Source organism: Acanthisitta chloris, unplaced genomic scaffold, assembly GCF_000695815.1.
Source record: "Acanthisitta chloris isolate BGI_N310 unplaced genomic scaffold, ASM69581v1 scaffold3441, whole genome shotgun sequence".
In the NCBI taxonomy this organism is placed as follows: Eukaryota; Metazoa; Chordata; class Aves; order Passeriformes; family Acanthisittidae; genus Acanthisitta; species Acanthisitta chloris.
Window position 1 is genome coordinate 42,584 of NW_008657467.1, and position 18,357 is coordinate 60,940.

General features: G+C 36.2%; 1 protein-coding gene across 1 annotated transcript in view; it reads right to left on the reverse strand.

Annotated features, from left to right (window-relative positions):
* Nucleotides 1-18,357, reverse strand: part of LOC103811720 (calcium-dependent secretion activator 2-like) — a 132,549-nt gene that overhangs the window by 39,641 nt on the left and 74,551 nt on the right. Inside the window, exons 12-17 of the mRNA XM_009084709.1 lie at nt 17,410-17,513; nt 15,835-15,843; nt 13,914-14,070; nt 8,421-8,562; nt 8,172-8,291; nt 128-283 (exon numbers count right to left, since the gene is read on the reverse strand). Of these exons, the coding sequence (XP_009082957.1) occupies nt 128-283; nt 8,172-8,291; nt 8,421-8,562; nt 13,914-14,070; nt 15,835-15,843; nt 17,410-17,513 (688 nt within the window). The remainder of the gene's footprint in view (nt 1-127; nt 284-8,171; nt 8,292-8,420; nt 8,563-13,913; nt 14,071-15,834; nt 15,844-17,409; nt 17,514-18,357) is intronic.

The following is an 18,357-nucleotide window of genomic DNA, read 5'->3' on the forward strand; positions in this document are numbered from 1 at the left end:
GTCTTTAGAGTTGCCCTGGTTCCTATGACAGGATTCTGGTACAGATGCACCTCTGTGAGCCAGTATGGCTGTTCCTATATTAATTTTCAAATCTCTCCCAATTTTTAATTGATAATTTCAACTGTACCTTTTGACACATGCTTCTATCATGTCAGTGGCCATGAGTTTAAGTCTCTGCTCTAAATGATGGGCAAATTCTGGTTCTGGCCAGTGAAGATCGAAAACAAACATCTGCAGAGCATCCAGTTTCCAGAAAAGATCTTCTGATGTAGCTGATCCATTGCTATAAGAGACAAAACAAAACAAAGCCCCCAAGAAACAGAAGATAAATGTATGGATGTCTATCCCAGATGCCACAGAATTATCTAAGGTAATAAGATCTCCTTATCACACCATCTTCCTCCTTCATTTCCCTGTATTTTTAGCACAGTTGCTCTTATTCCAAAAATGTGAAAATAGTCATGTAAAACTTGAATAATTCCCATTAGGGTGAAAAAAAGTAAAGTTTACTCATCTATTAACTGAGAAATATGACAGGCTAGGAGGCAGATGGGATGTTGAGCAACATGGAAAATGAAGCAGCTCAAATTTCAGATCAAGAGAGGAAAAACATAGGGTACAGGAGTCATTAATTAATAGTAAGGGCCTTTTCAAAACAGTGAAGACTTTGTGCATAGGTTTTGTAGCCTTTGTAACCCTGGTAGATAAGCCTATCACAGAAATGAGGGTGCTAGTAGTAATATTGTAAAAGAGATGCCCAGACAAATAGTCCCTTGATAAATGCTCATTAATTCTAACTGAGGGAATAACATCAGGTCCAAGTGGAAAAAAAAGAGGACAGAAACTATTTAAAGAAATTTGTGTACAAACAAACTAGGGGATTAATATGTCTCTATGCCACCTCAGATAGTTCATATTGTTTTAAAGTTCTTCTTTTACCATGAGCTGATTGCTAAATTTAAAGACAATTGCTTCTGATAAAACACAACAATTTAAGGCTAATCTTAGCAGCAACTACAGTTACACTTCCCCTGTCAATGCAGATTCATTACATGTTGCACTGCAATGCTTGGGTTATTGCTTAAGATTACTGTGTACTATGCAGCATGGAATTCCACGATGTTAGTGACACAAGCAACCAAAAGTAAGCCTGACAGTCCTAATTCAGATCCAAATAACTTAAATACACCATGCCTCATGACAAAAGAACAGAGTTATCAAAGTGTTAAGTGACCCCAGCCCTCATGGAAGGAATCAGAGAGTGCTGAGAGTGCTCAGGATAGAGCAGGGTCTGATTCAAAACAAATGAAAACACCAGAAAGGACCTCTAATATCTGACCACCTAATGCACCCCTGAGACAGCAGCAGCACCACTGGCTCACAGCAGGTTAGCTGAGGCAGCAGGCAGTGAAGTGAAGGAAAGCACAGCTCGTGTTCAGAGCCCTGAAGTGGCAGCCTGGATGCAGTAGGAGCATTGCTTCATTCTCACAGCACCCACCACCTCCCAGACCCACCCACCTGCACCCTTACCCCACTGCCTGAACAGCACCACAACTTCAGAGCCTTTGCTGTGTCCTGCAGTGCTGCCTCAGTGCCCAGTGGGGCTGCTGGGCCAGGTGAAGGGCACAGCTGGCGAGGGATGGCAGTGGGTGACACGCTGGGAGCAGGAGCATCTGCCTCAGGGACAGGCTGGCTCTGAGTGACCAGCTCTGGCTTTGGGTTTAAATGGCTCGGGTTTAGACATCTTCACGGTGTATAGCAGGATATTCCACAGTTTCAGATACTGTTTTTAGTTTAGGCTTTTTTGATATCATGCATATTTTCCCTGCTTATTTTAAACAGTAATTGTTAATTTTACATTGTATCATGCTCCAAAAAGAAAACAGCAGAAACAGGAAAAAAGGCCCATGGGACTGCTAAGGTTCCAACTTGTGCAGGCATTCTACCTTTTAAGGTTGGACCTGAACAGGGACCAATTTTATACATTACTAAGTTCAATTAATGAATAGAAAGAAAACAACCAACCAAAACTTTTGGAAAATTTACAATCCAGTTAGACTGTTTCTTAAGTTATATGAAAGCAGATGTTGGAGATGTCATCACATCTGCTGTGTACACTGGCAGTGAGTGAAGCTGTATATGCTATGTATATACACATCTGATTCAGAAGTGACTAAGTTAATTTTTGAGATGACTGGGGTAAAAGAATATGACAAATCATGTAGCAACAGAAATAGGAACCATTTCAGTATATATATTGCAGTTGATAAAAACAAATATTTTCTAGAAAACAAACCACACTTTCTCAAGAAACAGAACTAACCGTTTTCACCATCAAATCATACAATTTAACCATTTTTTATTCTTCCACTGCTTCTTTTTCTTTTTTTTGCCTAATGGAATTCCAAATTAAATTCTTTAGAACTCAGGAGGACTAATGTGTTCATAATAACATAAATGTATTCTTATGCATGTGTACTCCCTAAAAGCCACTTAATTTGGTTTCATTAGACTACCAAACAAAGTTTCACAATTATAATAATTATTATAAATGTAATAACAGACACAGGTTCATAGAAGACTAATTCATTCTGTGAGAAACAGCAATTCATTCAATCAATTCGTATCATTTTGAGCTCCCATTCTTCAGTTTTTTACTCAGCATTACCCAACACCATTTGAATTTGACTAACATATTATACTAACAAGATGGGGAAGGAAAATAAACTGCTACAACAGAAGCTCAGTGTTTCTCATTCAACACAAATACCTAATTTGTTTGTTAAATGCTGCAGAAAAAAGAGCTAAACTCAGATTTTACCTCCTCCTGGCAAGAGGAGGACTTTCTGCTTTCAAATCAAACCTGAGTCTACACTCATAATTTCAGAACCTTTTCTTTTTTTTTTTTGTGAAGGGACAGGACAAATTCTTGGTTATTGAAAAGTTTTCATTTAAATGTGTATGGTAAAGCTACTTCAGTCCAATGAATGGAATAATATTGCTCTACCAGGAAAGCAAACTGATACCCTTTCTTGAAAAACTATATTCAATAGTTACCTATAGTTTTAAGAGTAAGCACAAGCTCCACTGCTTTGCTGGTCAAAACTTAAGGTTTCAGATACTATTTAGTTGTCCACTCTTTTTAATCAGGACATGGCAGTAAGAGAAGGTTATCAATGATGTAAAAAGGCAAATATTATGCCCATATGGTTAAATTTCCATTTTTTTATAATGGGAATTAAACTTTGCATTTGGTCACACTTTGACTGAGTGAGTGGACCAGGCATCTCCAGAGGTCCATTTTAACCTAAATTATTTCATGGCTTTATGCCTTGCGTCATGCTGAACACAGCACAAAATGGTCCATGAGATAATGTTTCTCCAAGAAAGTTTCTCCTGCAGCAAATCAAATCTAGGAGCTGCATACAATCTTCTAAGTAATTCACTCATCCACTAACAGCTGAGAGAGGCAGCTTCCCACTAGGCTTGCCAGGTACCTATCAGTAGCAACAGTCCACTAATAAAGCACACTGGCTGCAAGATGATTGCACACATGACTCCAGAGTAGACGTAGAATAAATAATTTCTTGTCTAGATATGAAACTCCATTGGGTAGCTTGGGATATGAAAATATAGGAGAAATATAAAATATCTTAGAAGATTATCCATCAACCAAAAGATTCAAAAGCAGCTGGCTTCCATTCTTCTAGAATTTACCAAGGGCGACGACAATGATTTTATAAATTACTGCAAATATCTTTTTTTTTAAGGTTACTACTGAGATCCTACCCATTAGAGGTTTGTGAGGACTGTTTACAAAACAAGGTGAAGCTTTACATCCTTTGTCAGCCCCCAGCTAGTGAGCTACAGCTTTACTTTCTTTACGCTGCCTCAAGATGTATGTTCAGGGCTCAGACGATCAATTGAGAATCTCTTCAACAGAAAAGGATTTTCAATAATTTCAGTCACTTTCACTTAGCCCCATCTCTTTACTTTCCACCAGCAGATGAGGGGGAAGGATGGAGTAGAATTTTGGCAAATAACAGCTTGTGTAAAGTCCCTTAAAGACATAAAGGACAGAATTATCTCATGATTTTTCCTAGTTCAAGAGTGAGGCAACCTGAGGATCAAGCAATGAAAGCACGTTTCTTGAATCTCCTTTCTTACTGCATATTATTATTTTGGGAAGACAAGGAACTAGCTATATTCAAAACTCCTTATTCCAAAGAAAGAAGATCAGCTAAATTTCACTATTCTATCACTCCTATGGCTATACTTTTAAATACCCATCCTTAAAATTGCAGACCATGGCCTCCTACCACTTTGTACTGGAGGTAAGCACTATGACAGGAACTTATGTGGTGCTGCAGATGCAACCCCTCAAAACAGATGCAACATAGCCTACTGACTCGTTCAGTACACATAAACACACAGAGAGGCCCAACATGAGAGCTCAGATATACTCAGACCAGCTTCCTTCATATCACAATCAGTGCGCTGTGACTGCTCCAGTTGGTCTCTCTTGTCATTCATTATAGCTGAGCCATAGCAGGATGTAGCTGACATATTTCCTTTGACTGCCTGTACTGGTTGGAAGACAGGACTATCCTAAAAGCTTATAGCTTATTCCGTGTTTCCCCAGCCTTGAGTTTTCCTGAAGCTGATGTTCTAGACTGGCACTGGATAGCAACAGACAACCTCAGGTCTGTACCTACAATATTGCTGGCCAGTGAATCTATGCCAGGTCTGCATGGAAAATAATAATATATAAATTAAACCATACACAATTTAAATCACCCACAAATCTGACTTAAAAGCCAGGACCAGAAGAGGCAGATGAATTAAATTTAAAATATGAAGAGCAATTTAAAGTAATACATTTAAATAAATGAATAAGGAAAAAAATGCTAATTCTGGCTGATTAGAAGCTTTTATACAATATTTAATTTTTTTTCCTCTCTAAGGTTATCGTCAGCCAAATGGAACAGTAATACACACTGCTCTGCATGTCTAGCCAAGGTGTCCTCCGAGGTGTCTTCTCCTGAGACCAATCAAAAAAACCAGACTACTATTCATAACAATTTCCCCTTTCCATATCTCCCTTTTCAATGCCCAAAACCAATTGAAAATGAGGTCAAGATCTTCCTAAGTGCTGTTATAAGCAGCATATATTTACTGCTCCAAAGCATATGATCAAGGGGAAAAAAAGGAACAGCTACTTAAAAATATAAACAATCTTTGCTAGCAGTGTTCAAAAGAATTGCAGCAACTTTACAGTGAAAGAAGGGAAAATCTATTTCCATCAATAAAGTACACAAAGGGATGCCTAACTGTGAATATATTTTCACTTCTTTCTCTTCAGCAAAAGTACATGGGTAGATACATAACGGCTCTATTGAGTATGAAGGTACTTAAATGTGAACTCAAGAGCATGAACAGGAAATTAGTAAAGTTTGAAGAATATTAAACCTCTTCCTATTGCAGACAAACCAGACAAAGGAGTTGGCATTCTCAGTAAACCTTTAAATGTAATGTAGTAGGCTCACAGACTGCTTTTTCTCATTCTTTTTGCCTGTAGTTTCTTCATTGTGTAATTCAAATTGATAATGATTAATTGGCCCAAATCATCACTTTCAAAGAGAAAGAAAAGTCCAGCAGAACTTCGTCATAAACATAGTCATTTTCTTGACAAAGCATCAGCTTTGCGGTGGTGAGGAGGAAGCACAGTGAACTGGGAAAGAAAGACTTGGGGGAGTCAGTGGAGAGGAGGAGCCACCTGTGATGACTGAGAAAACAGGGCCTGGGCTGCTGGATTTAGATGCCTCTACTGACTATATGTGCCATACAATATGCTACTCTAGTCCATTTAAGCTGGGTGTTCATCACATGGAAAGGGAAAACTGTCAGAAAATACTGGGTTTCGTTTAATGTATTGGAGCATAGTTATTGGGTTACTACCCATTGAAGGATTCAACTAGTAAGAGGAAACTTCATTCTTTCTGAAGAAGATGGGATGGAAGAAGAGGGGGAAATAAAGTACTTCTCCTTTCTTCACATAATAGTGAAAATAAATCAATTCCTCTGTCGGATGCTGAGATTCTGTTGCCAGCAGGAAAAAGGAAACTCCTTGGCATGGGAGGAGGAATAACTGGCTTGCAGTACCTTTGCTCTTTTTTTTGGATGTAAATACACAGCCATTCTGAGAAGTTACTTGGATCTTCGGTAGGATGTAGGTAGGCTGATTATTAAATTACTGCCTGAATGCCAGAGTATTACAAAGTTGAATTAACACTACCTGCAATTGTGATTGTCAACTCATACACATTTTGTAAAATATGCAGTGTGGAAAAAGAACATGAAGAGATGCCTATGTCAGAGCCAGCACCTTGGCAGACCTCTTCTTGAATGTTGTGTGGGGTGGCTGAAAGGGGCTGCTGACCTTATAAAGGTCACACTGCAGCAGAATAACAGCTACTGCTGGCAAGTGCTTACAGCAAGTCAACCTCACCGATCATCAAATGCTATGCCAACCTCACTGATTATTTTAGGAGGTTATGTCTTCTTTGTCATACATAGAAGTTGTGCAAGGGGGATAAGAGCACAGTTGAATTTTACTATGCTTGCACATAGTTTGATAACTAAGTCTAGGAATTTATTGCTGCACCAAATCCTTTATTTAGGAAAGATTGATCACTGTAATCCTCAAAACAGAATCTGTATTTATTATATATTAATTATAAATTCAATGTTCAAAGTGCATCAATTTTAATCCATACAAGTTATTTTTACTGCTGCTAGAACACACACTGTAAGAAGAGCAAATGTAAGATTAGTAACTCTTAACTCTGAAAGCTATTCTTCAACAAAAAGGTGACCCTTGAAAACAGGGATGACAGAAAGGAATTTGAGTAGTGGAAGACCAATTAGTTTGTATTCAAAGCCAAAATGACTTGCATAAGCACATCACGAGAAACCTAGCATTATTACAGCAAACACAAAAGGTACCAAAGTAAAAGATCAAGAGGAATTTTGTCAATATTTAGAGGAATTAGCAGCAGAACAACAATGATAATACTCCCTTGTTACAAGCAATCACATGATAAAGATGAAGGGTAATGGGTTTGAGTTACTTCTGGGGAAATTTTGATTGGAAATAAGAGGAAAATTTTGCACAATGAGGACAATCAGCTATTGAAATAATCTACCCCAAGGAAAGTGGTGGATCCCCCATTTTTAAGATTCAGCTGACCAGAGTGATGGGCCACCCTAGACCATGCTTTTGCCAGGAAAGGTGGGACAAGATGACCCTTGATGTCCCTTTCAACATGGTATTCTGTGATTCCATGAACGTCTCCAGTAATGGATCTGAGTGCTTGATAGGAGTGTTTAACTCTGTCATAAGACTTGACAAGACAATACTTAGCTTGAAATCATATTATCAAGCTTTGTGTCTGGAATGTGTGTTTTTTGAAGTCTTCCACATTCATTCTTTCCTAATGCAACTTTTGCTAAAATATGGCTCTTCTTGAGCCTTTCTCTAACGTATATGAATGTGTCCTCACACAGAACTCTGACCGGTACCTATGGGAATATTCCCACAGCACAGGGTATGTATAGTCTAATTTGGTTTTTTTTTAGAAGAGAACACTGAAGTATTGGGAGAAATCAGAAAGAAATAATTTTTTTGTTCCCAAACAAAGAAGTACTTCTATTGTGGGTACTTCTTACCTTTTCATTATTTTCCTGTAACATGGATAATTAATCTAACAACAATAATTGCAATCAATGATTTTCAGAACCAATACACAATGAGTTAATCAAACCCATGCAAAAACATGATGGGCTGCCTCACTAGAATCAATTATCCAAAGGATTCCCCACTGCTTATGAATTCAAAAGCATCATTAAGTTGTTTAGAGTATCAAACATCATTTAAACTGTGACAGACCTCTGCCAAGTTGATGTTTTAAGTTATCAGGTTTAAGACTGCTACATTTTAATGCACTAGAAAGCGCAACTCACTAACAGTCCATGCTTGGCTCAGTCCCAAGAAACAATAATTTCCAACTAAGAGATGATAAACACCATGCAATCCAAAAACAGCTGCACAGAACACTAGCAAGGCCATGCAGAGCTGACATACAGTCAGAAGGTTATTGAAGAATACACACGTGGATTCATACAAAGAAGTCATCCAGGTTGGTGTAGTAAAGCTAGGCATTTGTGGAAGATTAACAGGCAAACTTGGAACTTTTGGAAGAGCTACATTAGGAAGACTGTTGGTGATGCTCCTGCGAAGAAATAAACAATGTAGGAATACAATAAAAAATAGAATATTTAGAGGACAATGGGGGAGAACACCTTATTAGACAGAAAGCTACAGGCAGGTGCTTTGTTCAGATACTGTAAAAAGCACTTACTTGACAGGTTGCCATGACTCTTGCTCAAGACCTCTGTGAATGGACTGGGCAATTGATGATTCCATGAGATCGATGTAGCGGACAACCATGGGAACAAAAATTTCTTGCAAGTGCTTGTGAAACTTTCCATTGCACAATAATGCTTTAAAAGCAAACACAGCACAAATAAAAAATGTCAGACCTTTCTCTGCTTTATTTTGTTATAGGAAAAAGTATATCTTAAAATGTTTTGATACACAAAAGCATTGCAGGAATAAGATCCAGCTTGGGTAGGAAATACAGTTCAGAAAAGGTAAATTGTTTCTTGAGGACAGTGCAGTATATTTTAAACTGTCAGTGTAATAAAAACTAGGCACATACTGAAGTTCATTATTGAACCAGAACATTTTTACATCTTCTTAAAATTAATAATAGACTTTTCTGAATCTAAGCATTAGGAATATTGTTCATTACTTACTTACCAAGACTGAACAAAAAAACCTCAAACAAAACCCCCATATTTGAATGTCATTCATAAGCAGTAGAAAATAACCTGCTTCACAGACGAGATTCACTACATGAAAAACTGTATACACAGTGCAAACTGAAGATGCATAAAACTTCAAAATTAGTTTGTCACCACGACTTTTTGTCCCTATACTCACTCAGTCTCTTGCTTAGAATTTTGAAACTTAGCTAATTTCAACCACATTTGACATCAGATATATGAAGTTTCATGAAAACAGGCAGTTAGGTAGCAGACAGAGATTACTCGGGTTTCCACTGAGAAAAAGGCAGCGGCATAGGATCATCTCTTTATTAAACACTTGAGAATCCACCCTTGAGAGTACCTATGAGTCCATCACAAACATGCTCCATTATTTACACTTCTTCGAGAATCACTTGTTAACTAGTTCGTTCTGGATTAATTTTTTGTATATCAGGAACTCAAACCTGTTAGTTTTCTACATTTACAATTATTTTATATGTCTTAAAACTGCAGCATCTGTGGCCAGCAACAAGAACGACTGAGGAGGATTTGAATGTTAACACAAAGGTTTCACAGTAAAGGGCTGATGAACATTGCCTTTGAGTAAAAAATTGTGGCTGGTATCCATTTGCAAATTAAGCTGATTTTTTTCAAGGCAACTTTGTGCTTACAAACAACAACAAGAATACAACTGTTGATTAATTCAATCTTGCTGCTTTATTGTGAACCACTGCAGGACTGTAATTAACCAGGCAATCGCAGTTACTTGAAGGGATAAGGTTGTATTTTAGTGTTTTCTGAGCACACTGCAGAAATGCTCCGATACAAGCCCTGCTCTGGGAATTACAGTAATGAAGCCTCGTGGGCAGGAGGGTGACTCTTGTTATTCCGAAGTCAGAATGAAATTTAAAGAAGTCACAGGCAATAAAAGAGGTTTAACTTAAAAAGGTGAATCGTTTTCCTAACACCATGATACTAGTCTTTACAGGGAAGTGAAACTTTCCAAAATTATGCCAAGACTTATTATCACTGCACCTCCACAGAGATCCCTCTGTAAGTGGGCACACACATGAGAGTGCTGTCTCGGATCAACAACTCTGTGAGCATTCTGTTTGCCCAGGGTTCAGGACATGCCAGCTCTGATTTGCCCATCTGGAGGTCTCTGTCAAGGATTAATGCAGGGCAGGGAAAGAACTCAGAGCACAGGGGTAAGTGATACACCTGAGTGTCATCATCAGATTCATGGCACTCTACCTCATGATTAGAATTGATCTTGCCAAAAGGTACCACCTGTGCATCAAAAGAGATGGGAAACAAGAGATCCTTGAGGATATGCCACACTTCAAATCCCTCAACTGCCACTCGTCTTCAAAGATATGTAGCTTAATTCTCCACTGTCTTGTCAATATAGACACCCCAAACCCTCTTCATACAAGTCATCTCATACTCACACAAGCAACAACAAAATGAAAGCTTATGCCAGGGCAAGATAATGCAAAGGCAAGATTAAAGGAAAACGCATTGCATGAACAGAAACAGACCCTCAAATGAGAAATTCTCAAAGTGATAAAGTTGAAGATGAAAATTATTAAATTTGTACTTATTAGGTAACTGAAATATACTACAATATGACCAGAAAATACCAGAGATGAAAACTGCAGTCTAATTATACAGCACAGGAATGAGGTTTTGTCTCCAATAGTGGAAAAAGAATCTACTGTGCTTGTGTACAACAGAAGCTGTGGGGCTTCTTTTGCTTTTACTTACACAGGCACATTTTAGGAATTATTCTGGAGTCATGCTGTCCTCAAGAGCTTTTGCAGAATCAAAGGAAAGGAAGAATGACACAGGTTAACATGAGTCTTTTCTGCTGACAAAATTAGCACTTTGGCAGACAGTCTATAATTATCCCACTCTTCATAGGATTCTAGGGAAGGCACCACTTGGGTTTTCTGGCATATTTTTAAATGCAAAATAAAAAAGGGTAAATTTCAAGAAGATAATATCTTTGAGGGTCCATATTATATATGTAGCAATTGAAACTCAACCAATAACACGTGAAAAGAAAGTTTGCATTTACATCAATTTCCTATTTATATTACATTCTGCCTCCACAGAGCATTTTTTGATCAGCTACTTAAATTGTAGCAAATGTTGCAAGTGTCTCAGCTTATATAGAAATTATATTTTTATACACAAGGCACACTTTAAAAGTGAATTTTAGAGACGTACTACATGGAAGCAAGCTGAAAATTTATTTAATCTTCACAAAACAGTGTGCCATGAACAGGTTATTGCACAATTTACCTTTGTCTTAAACTCCCATTCAGTCAAAAAAGTTTATTGCATATTCTGGTTAGGAATAGTGCAGCTTGAGTTAGCTCACAGTATCAGTAACCAAGCCATGTAGCTCTTACCTGAAGGCAGGCTGTAATTTCAAATCAGCTCCTAATAGGACTGAGCAAGAATCATGTTGAGATCTGTTATCACTGTACAATCTGTAATGCTTTACACAGTCGGGCATAATTGTGTACGAACAATAGAAACTTTGGAGATCATTAAAATGTGTACTATAAAAGCTGCTACAGTATTTTTTTCAAACCTTACATTTTGAATAATAATAAATTTATCTTCAATCTATTATCATCTCCACAGGGAATGTAATTTTGAAGTTGATTTTGTAATTAGCTCTCATCAGAAAAGTTAAAATATTATATAAGATGGGAAGATTCTATTCCTCCATCCATTTTTTAAAGTAGTTCTTCAGTTAGAATTAACAGGAGTGCAATCACTGATGAACTCTCCCTTGTTGTGGAGTAAGGTCAGAAAAAAAATGGAGAAGTTAAAGGTGACTCAAAATGGAGTCCTACATAATAGAAATGAGACGCTTCAGTCAGGACTTCTCCATCCTCCCATCTTACTTCATGAGAAGTTATATGCTGTATTGGCAAAACCATTTTTTTTCTCACCGTTAATTGAATATTGGCTTTGAAGTATTTGGCTTGAATCTTGTACAATGTTTTGTATACTGTGTAAAATAACACATTCACTCTTATTTGAATGGCCAAGACTATGCATTTTCATTATCTCATAGGCTTCCTAATACTATATTTTAGTGACATAGTTATAAAAATAGTCTTACATGTAAGTTCTTTTTAATGCTGTAAATGCAAGATTGTTTCTTTATTGTTAGGAGTTCTTTCATGTCAGGTTTATGTGAAAACTGATTCCTGCACCGCCTATTTAGAACTCATTTAAAGCTCCTGAGATAGAATAACATGCAGGTGTCAGTCCTCCAAATTTCACTGAAGATTAACCTAATATGCAATATGGTGACCTAACAGTTCTTCATTTGAAAAAAATCTGAAAAGTAATCTCTGATATAGCCAGAGAGTGAGAATAACCCAGTGGGATTTCTACCTCTTCATTTCCTAATGAGTTTTTTTATAATGAGAGGTGACTTTGCCAGTCACTGTGGGCTCTATTATGGCTAATTTACTCCACTTCACTCTCCTTGTTAATTATTAACACTAGCCTTTTTATCCTCGTGAGACCACATTCCAGTTTTTCCCTTTTTCTTTCTAAATCTATCTTTATGAAGGTGATAGTTTTCTGGAAAAGATTTTCACTTAGGGTAAAGTCAGAACGATTTATTTTATTTTGGAAGAGTGTAAAATTGACTATATAAGCATGGGAAGCTCTTTCTAATGGTTTTAATGCACTTAAAAGGTGAAAAGGCTGTTAATTAAAGAATAAGCACTGAGGTATGTTCCACTTGGGAATCAGTTCTTGGTAGAATGGTCACTTGCTACTTGCTAACATATCCTCCGATTAAAAGGTGACTAATTTCCATGGTTGCTTTCCAATAGTTCTGGGGGAAAAAAAAGAGTGTATAATTTTCCAGATGGCTTTCACTTGCCAGAAACTGTAATTTACTGTATCTATTACCATTAGGGAATTACTGAAATTGGTATACAGGTGTGACATTTCATACAACAGTCATTACATATCCTTCAGTTAAAATTTTACAATGTTTATAATGATTACTTTAACATGAAAGTTTTCATAAAATGCCTCTCCTAAGGCTGCTCTAATAATTTACCATTATTATCCATTTAATCATTCAAAAAACCAGTAGCCTACCAGCAACCTCTTTGCACATGAGGACAACCTTTCCTTGTTTCTAACACTTCTCTCAGATTGGACCCAAAGCTCAAAGGAACACAAACGACACAATAACGAAGTTATGAACAGTGTCACAAATCCTTCTGGTGAGAACAAATAAATACCTACAGTTTTCAGAAACCAAATAATTGTTTTAAGTGCATAAAACATCACAACTAGAAACGAGTTTCCTAAACTGAGTATGTAAAACGATGGGAAAGATATCTGAATGCAGGCTTCAGATTTTTAATCTGGAATTTAGATGATCAGCCACTTAAAGTAGTGCACAACCTACCTTGCATGAGTCTAACTCTTCTCAGACTTGCACCAAGATTAAACAATTCCTACACCCGTCTGAGCAGTCTTCTAAATTGAGCTTAAATGATACCATCATGCCAATTTTAATAAGTTTCTGAAGTTGCTGTTGGTCCAACAAAGGATCCAAACGGAACATTTGTTTTATCTTACTCCACTCAAAACCTACAATGCCTTTATAAACATAACTATTCTGAAAGTAGTTCACATGAGGGCTTAGAAGGAAATATTTACAAGTTTATTTAAGCAGCATAGATTAAATACAAACCATCAATTACATCTTATACTACTTGTACATAATTGATTTAAAACTGAGTAGTTTGTGAATCATAAATGGTTAAGAGATTGCCAGAATAAGGACTGAAATGGTGCAAGGATAGAGAGAACCTGCTCAACTTCAAGAAATGGGGCACCAGGATATGTATCATAAAAACAGGCACTGTCACTTTTATTTTGAGCATTATATTATTTAGAAACACATTTCTAAGGTGTGGGCACATTGAAAAATCATATGTATAAAATATGGAAAAAAATTAAGATCTTACTGTCATTTCTGAGGGCGTTATTCAGCAGCTGGAAAAGTGGGAAGCTGTCCCAGGAGTCCTGTGGCTGTGCCTCGAGTGCTGAATCCATATCAACAGAATACAGAGACAAAAACTTCTCTGCATGCTCAGCCAACAATTCTGGCCACCAAGCGAATGCCTGAAAACATGACAAAATACAATTGCTAAACAGAAGTCAAAGCAAAGAGATAGCAAAAAACATCTGGGTTTGTCATGCCATGTCCTGTCTCATTTGGGGAGGAAGAATGGTCCAAGTGGAAAATGTGAAAATATTTTATGAAACCTTGCATTAGGTAATCAGAAGAGATGGTTTTAGTGTGAAATTTTATTCCTTGAAGTCTGAGGGTTTTTTGTAACAGCTACAGAGCACTTTTTAATTCCTATTTTTGCCTTGAAGATGTCAGCTTCTCCTGAGGAGGACATCCAGTTTTCCTTCTATAAATGCTATAAATACATCTTTAGAAGTTCACTAATGTCTGTATTCATTTTCAGTAACTTAACATGTTGAAATATACAGTTTTGTCTGGTAAAAATTTGTATTCTTAGGTGACCCTAGCTTTAAAGAAGAGATCTATGAAAAACAGTGTCAGTAAGCAAAGCTAGCTCCACATTAGAGACATATAACTATTGTACCTTTTTACTGTCACATAAATCTAGGCTTAGAAAGGTCAGTATTGAAGCTGAGCAATGGATCAGAGGGACCTGTACGATTCTGGGGTTAAAGATGAAGGTGAAGTGAGTTTATGAAATAGGATAAATATCACATACTGCTGAGAGCGTTTTGCTCACAGTTTACAAAAATATCTTGCAGTGAGAAATACCTACACAAACAAGATAGGAAAATGTCATTGCTTTCAAACTTATACCACTCATTCTGTGTATCTCATTTTGGATATTTTTGAGTTGCCAGCATGGAACATATGTAGCCTGATCTATACAAGTGCTGAGTCCCCACAACTTCCAATGACGTCACAGAAATCTTCACCTGCATTCCTGAAATTTAGGTCCTAGGTAATGTAGATTTATTTACTCGGGCCTGAAAGGCAACAAATAAAAGACAACTTCTGAAAAGTTTTACATTGTGGACTTTCTGATGACTGCCTGTAGTTCTTTCTGACATGGGGCAAATGGAGAAACAATGAATTTGCAAGAGTTTGGAAAGAAATGCTGATCATCCTTTGCTATTACTGAAAAGTACTTTGTGTGTTGCAGCGTCAGGATTGAAGGATGCCAACTGGCACCACAGTGAGAAGGACATATGAGGCTTCAAAAACTTTGGCAAGAGTTTGAAATGAAGTCTTTTTCATCAATCTGGAAGAAGTTTCTTATTCATAAATTCTGTTTAAATGGGAGCTCATTAAAGGAACAGCCTCTGTGCCCTAGAAAATAACTAAATGCAAAGAAATAAGTAGAGGAAAAAAGTATACAGGCATTGGCAGGTGTCCCTCTAGGCAAGCAAAACTCTTTTCAGAAAACAATGCCAAAAACTCAAAGCAAAACCAAAACCAGAAAATGAGCATGTTTTCCCTCCATTTCTTCCCCTTTGAAAATGATGTTTTGAACCCATACAGAAATTTTTCTGACTCCGTCAAGAACTACCACATCATTACTTAGGTAGCAAGAAAGAAGAACAGAAAAGAAAAAAAAGTTACAGCTAAATGTTACAGCACAGTCATATGGATAATATAAAAACAGACTAAAAGCAATTAGCAACACACATTCTAAGAGAACATAAACATTGACTGGATTAAAGGAAAAATGGAATTCTTAGATTCTAGAATGACACACAAATGTGGCTATACAACAATAGAAATCATCAAAAGAGTTTATGCTAGACATTCAAGGCACAGTTCCATGCTATAAACAGTGAAAAATAATGCTTAGTTCGCCAGGAATCACATACCTCTCTTCCCTTTGGGAATCCCCGAAATTTGTAAATGTTATGAATTAAAAAAAGAAAAAATCTAGTATTAAAAACTGTGATACACTATTTTACAGATTAGTGATCCTTTTCCTTAACTGTACCATCAAACACTGAACTTTTATGTTACATTGTGATGTGAAGTCACCATACTTAATTTTCAGTTTTGCATAGGGAATGTATAATTTTGCAATTTTTTTCTCAGATATATTTTAATATAGAAAATCTATATGCTGTATAAGTTTCAGTAAAATCGAACATTTATTACATGAATAAAGGAAGAGGAAAAGAATCTTAAAATTATCCTTATTCTTTTCAAGCTATCTTAGATTAGATTGAAAACTTTTGTTGAAATCATTTTTCTGAAGACACATGCAATATATTTACCTTTCTGAAAAACACTACATCTCTGATTGAAAATAAGTGGTCTAGACAGTAATCTTCAAACAGAGTTGTTTAATCATACATGCAAGATTTGGACTGAGTTTTTTTTTTCTGTGTTCTTTTCCACAGAAGTCTAATATTCTTACAGTAATGTAGGTCCTCAAAAGACAAAGACAGCATATATACATTTTATTAAAGTAATCATTACAGCGTAGCACAGTGGCAACAGTAGTGTAGAACAGGACCTCCAGGGAATTCATTTCAAGTCATCAAAACAGCTGTTTCTTCAGTATAAGATAAAATATCTATAACAAGTTCACACATGACAGATGTAAGCTAAAAACTAGATTCCATAGTGTGATATAAAACCAGATGTTTTGAATGATCATATTTATAACGACATATACAAATCATGTTTATTCCTTTGCATATTTTTCCCAAAAATATTTATTCATTTTTTTTCAGAACATTTAAAAAACAATTTCCTGAACCTTAGAAAAGTCTATTTATTAATTAAATGTCTATAATATATATAATTGTGTGTATCTGGCCAAGTTTATTTTTGTAATTCCTTGATATAAATGGTACTATAATTCTAAATATTATGGTTTCTTTATCATAAAGCAAAAGGTGTGGGAGTAAGAAATGTAAAATTGTTCTATTTTATTTCTTGTGCCTTTCAGTGTCATTTTAAAAGCACAAGTTTGAAAGTGTACTTTTCCAATCAACAGAAGAGTAATGTGAGTGCAATTATTATAACCATAATTATTTTTAGATCTATAATCTATCTCTATACAGCCTGATGAAAATCAGCATTCTGCTATATTTTCTTTCTATTTTTAACAAGAGGTGAAAAGTTGGAAGGAACAACTGCATAAGGCTCTGAATGTTTTCCATACCATTTCACCACCTCCAGCACAAAGATGCTTTCTCTTTTTCATGCTCTTTAATTTTAATTTCTAAACCTACAGTTCATTCAAGCGAATTCAAGTGGAGCTTTATTTCACTTCACTTTTCATAAGCTTCAAGTCTCTTATTCCCCTGTAAATGTGAACTGCCTTAAACATATGTCAGAAAGTAAAGCTAAAATGTTTCTTGACAGACTTGCTTCACATCAGAGAAAAAAATCCAGGAACAAACCACTCTAAATAGCAAACGCAGTTACGACCTTACCTCTGAATGATGTTCTTCATTTTGCTGCAGTACCTCGATACAGAGTTCTGCAAGGTGAAGAACCTCTTCCAGTTTTCTAGCAGGTGTTGCTTGGTTCATGGTCTCTATATGAATATAAAATGCAAATCAAAATTACTTTAGTTACACATATGATTAAACTATAAGAGAAAATTATGTCAGAAAGTAATGGGAATGGTACAAAGTGACAGTATTCTGAAGTATAAGCAATTTCAAGTGTTAAAGATAATCATTCAATACACATAAAGGGAGCTGAATGTTCAGATCACTAGAAAGAGAAAATAATTCACAAAAGCATCAGTGATCATTGTAAACATTATCTGATTAAATATGTGAGAAATAACAGATGCATCAGTGTATTAGATGCTCAGTTTCTGTGATAAGGAAGTTCTTGTTCTCTCCAAGGTCATAAATACAAAGACAGCAGAAACTGGGAACCTTTTTTGTTATTGTCAGTACAATGACATTCTAGTCAGGTGACTCATTACTGTCATCAGCAAGATTGAGGCATTTTGCAGCAGTCAAACATTCCAAATCTTTCATTTATATAAGATATTCCATTTTAGGCACATTTAAAAGTAAGAAAAGTACAAACCACAATAATTCTAATTTCTGATAACTAATAATTCAAATAACTAATTTCCTATCTGTTGCTCAGCAATGAGTGAATCTGCATTCTTTTCAGCACCATAATGAAAAGTAGCACTATAAAAGAAAGATTTTATAACAAAATAGACAGAAACCTACTAAAAACTCCACAGAAAAGAAGCACAAACGCAAAAGTTACAAATGACATAAGGGTCACTCATTCTACCCAGCAGACTTCAAAAAGAAAGCAACAAAGGTAAAACAAATGTAACTAAAATTCTTACAGGGCAATTTAATGTTGATTATTTTTCCATTAAAAACATGATTAATAGCACTAGATCC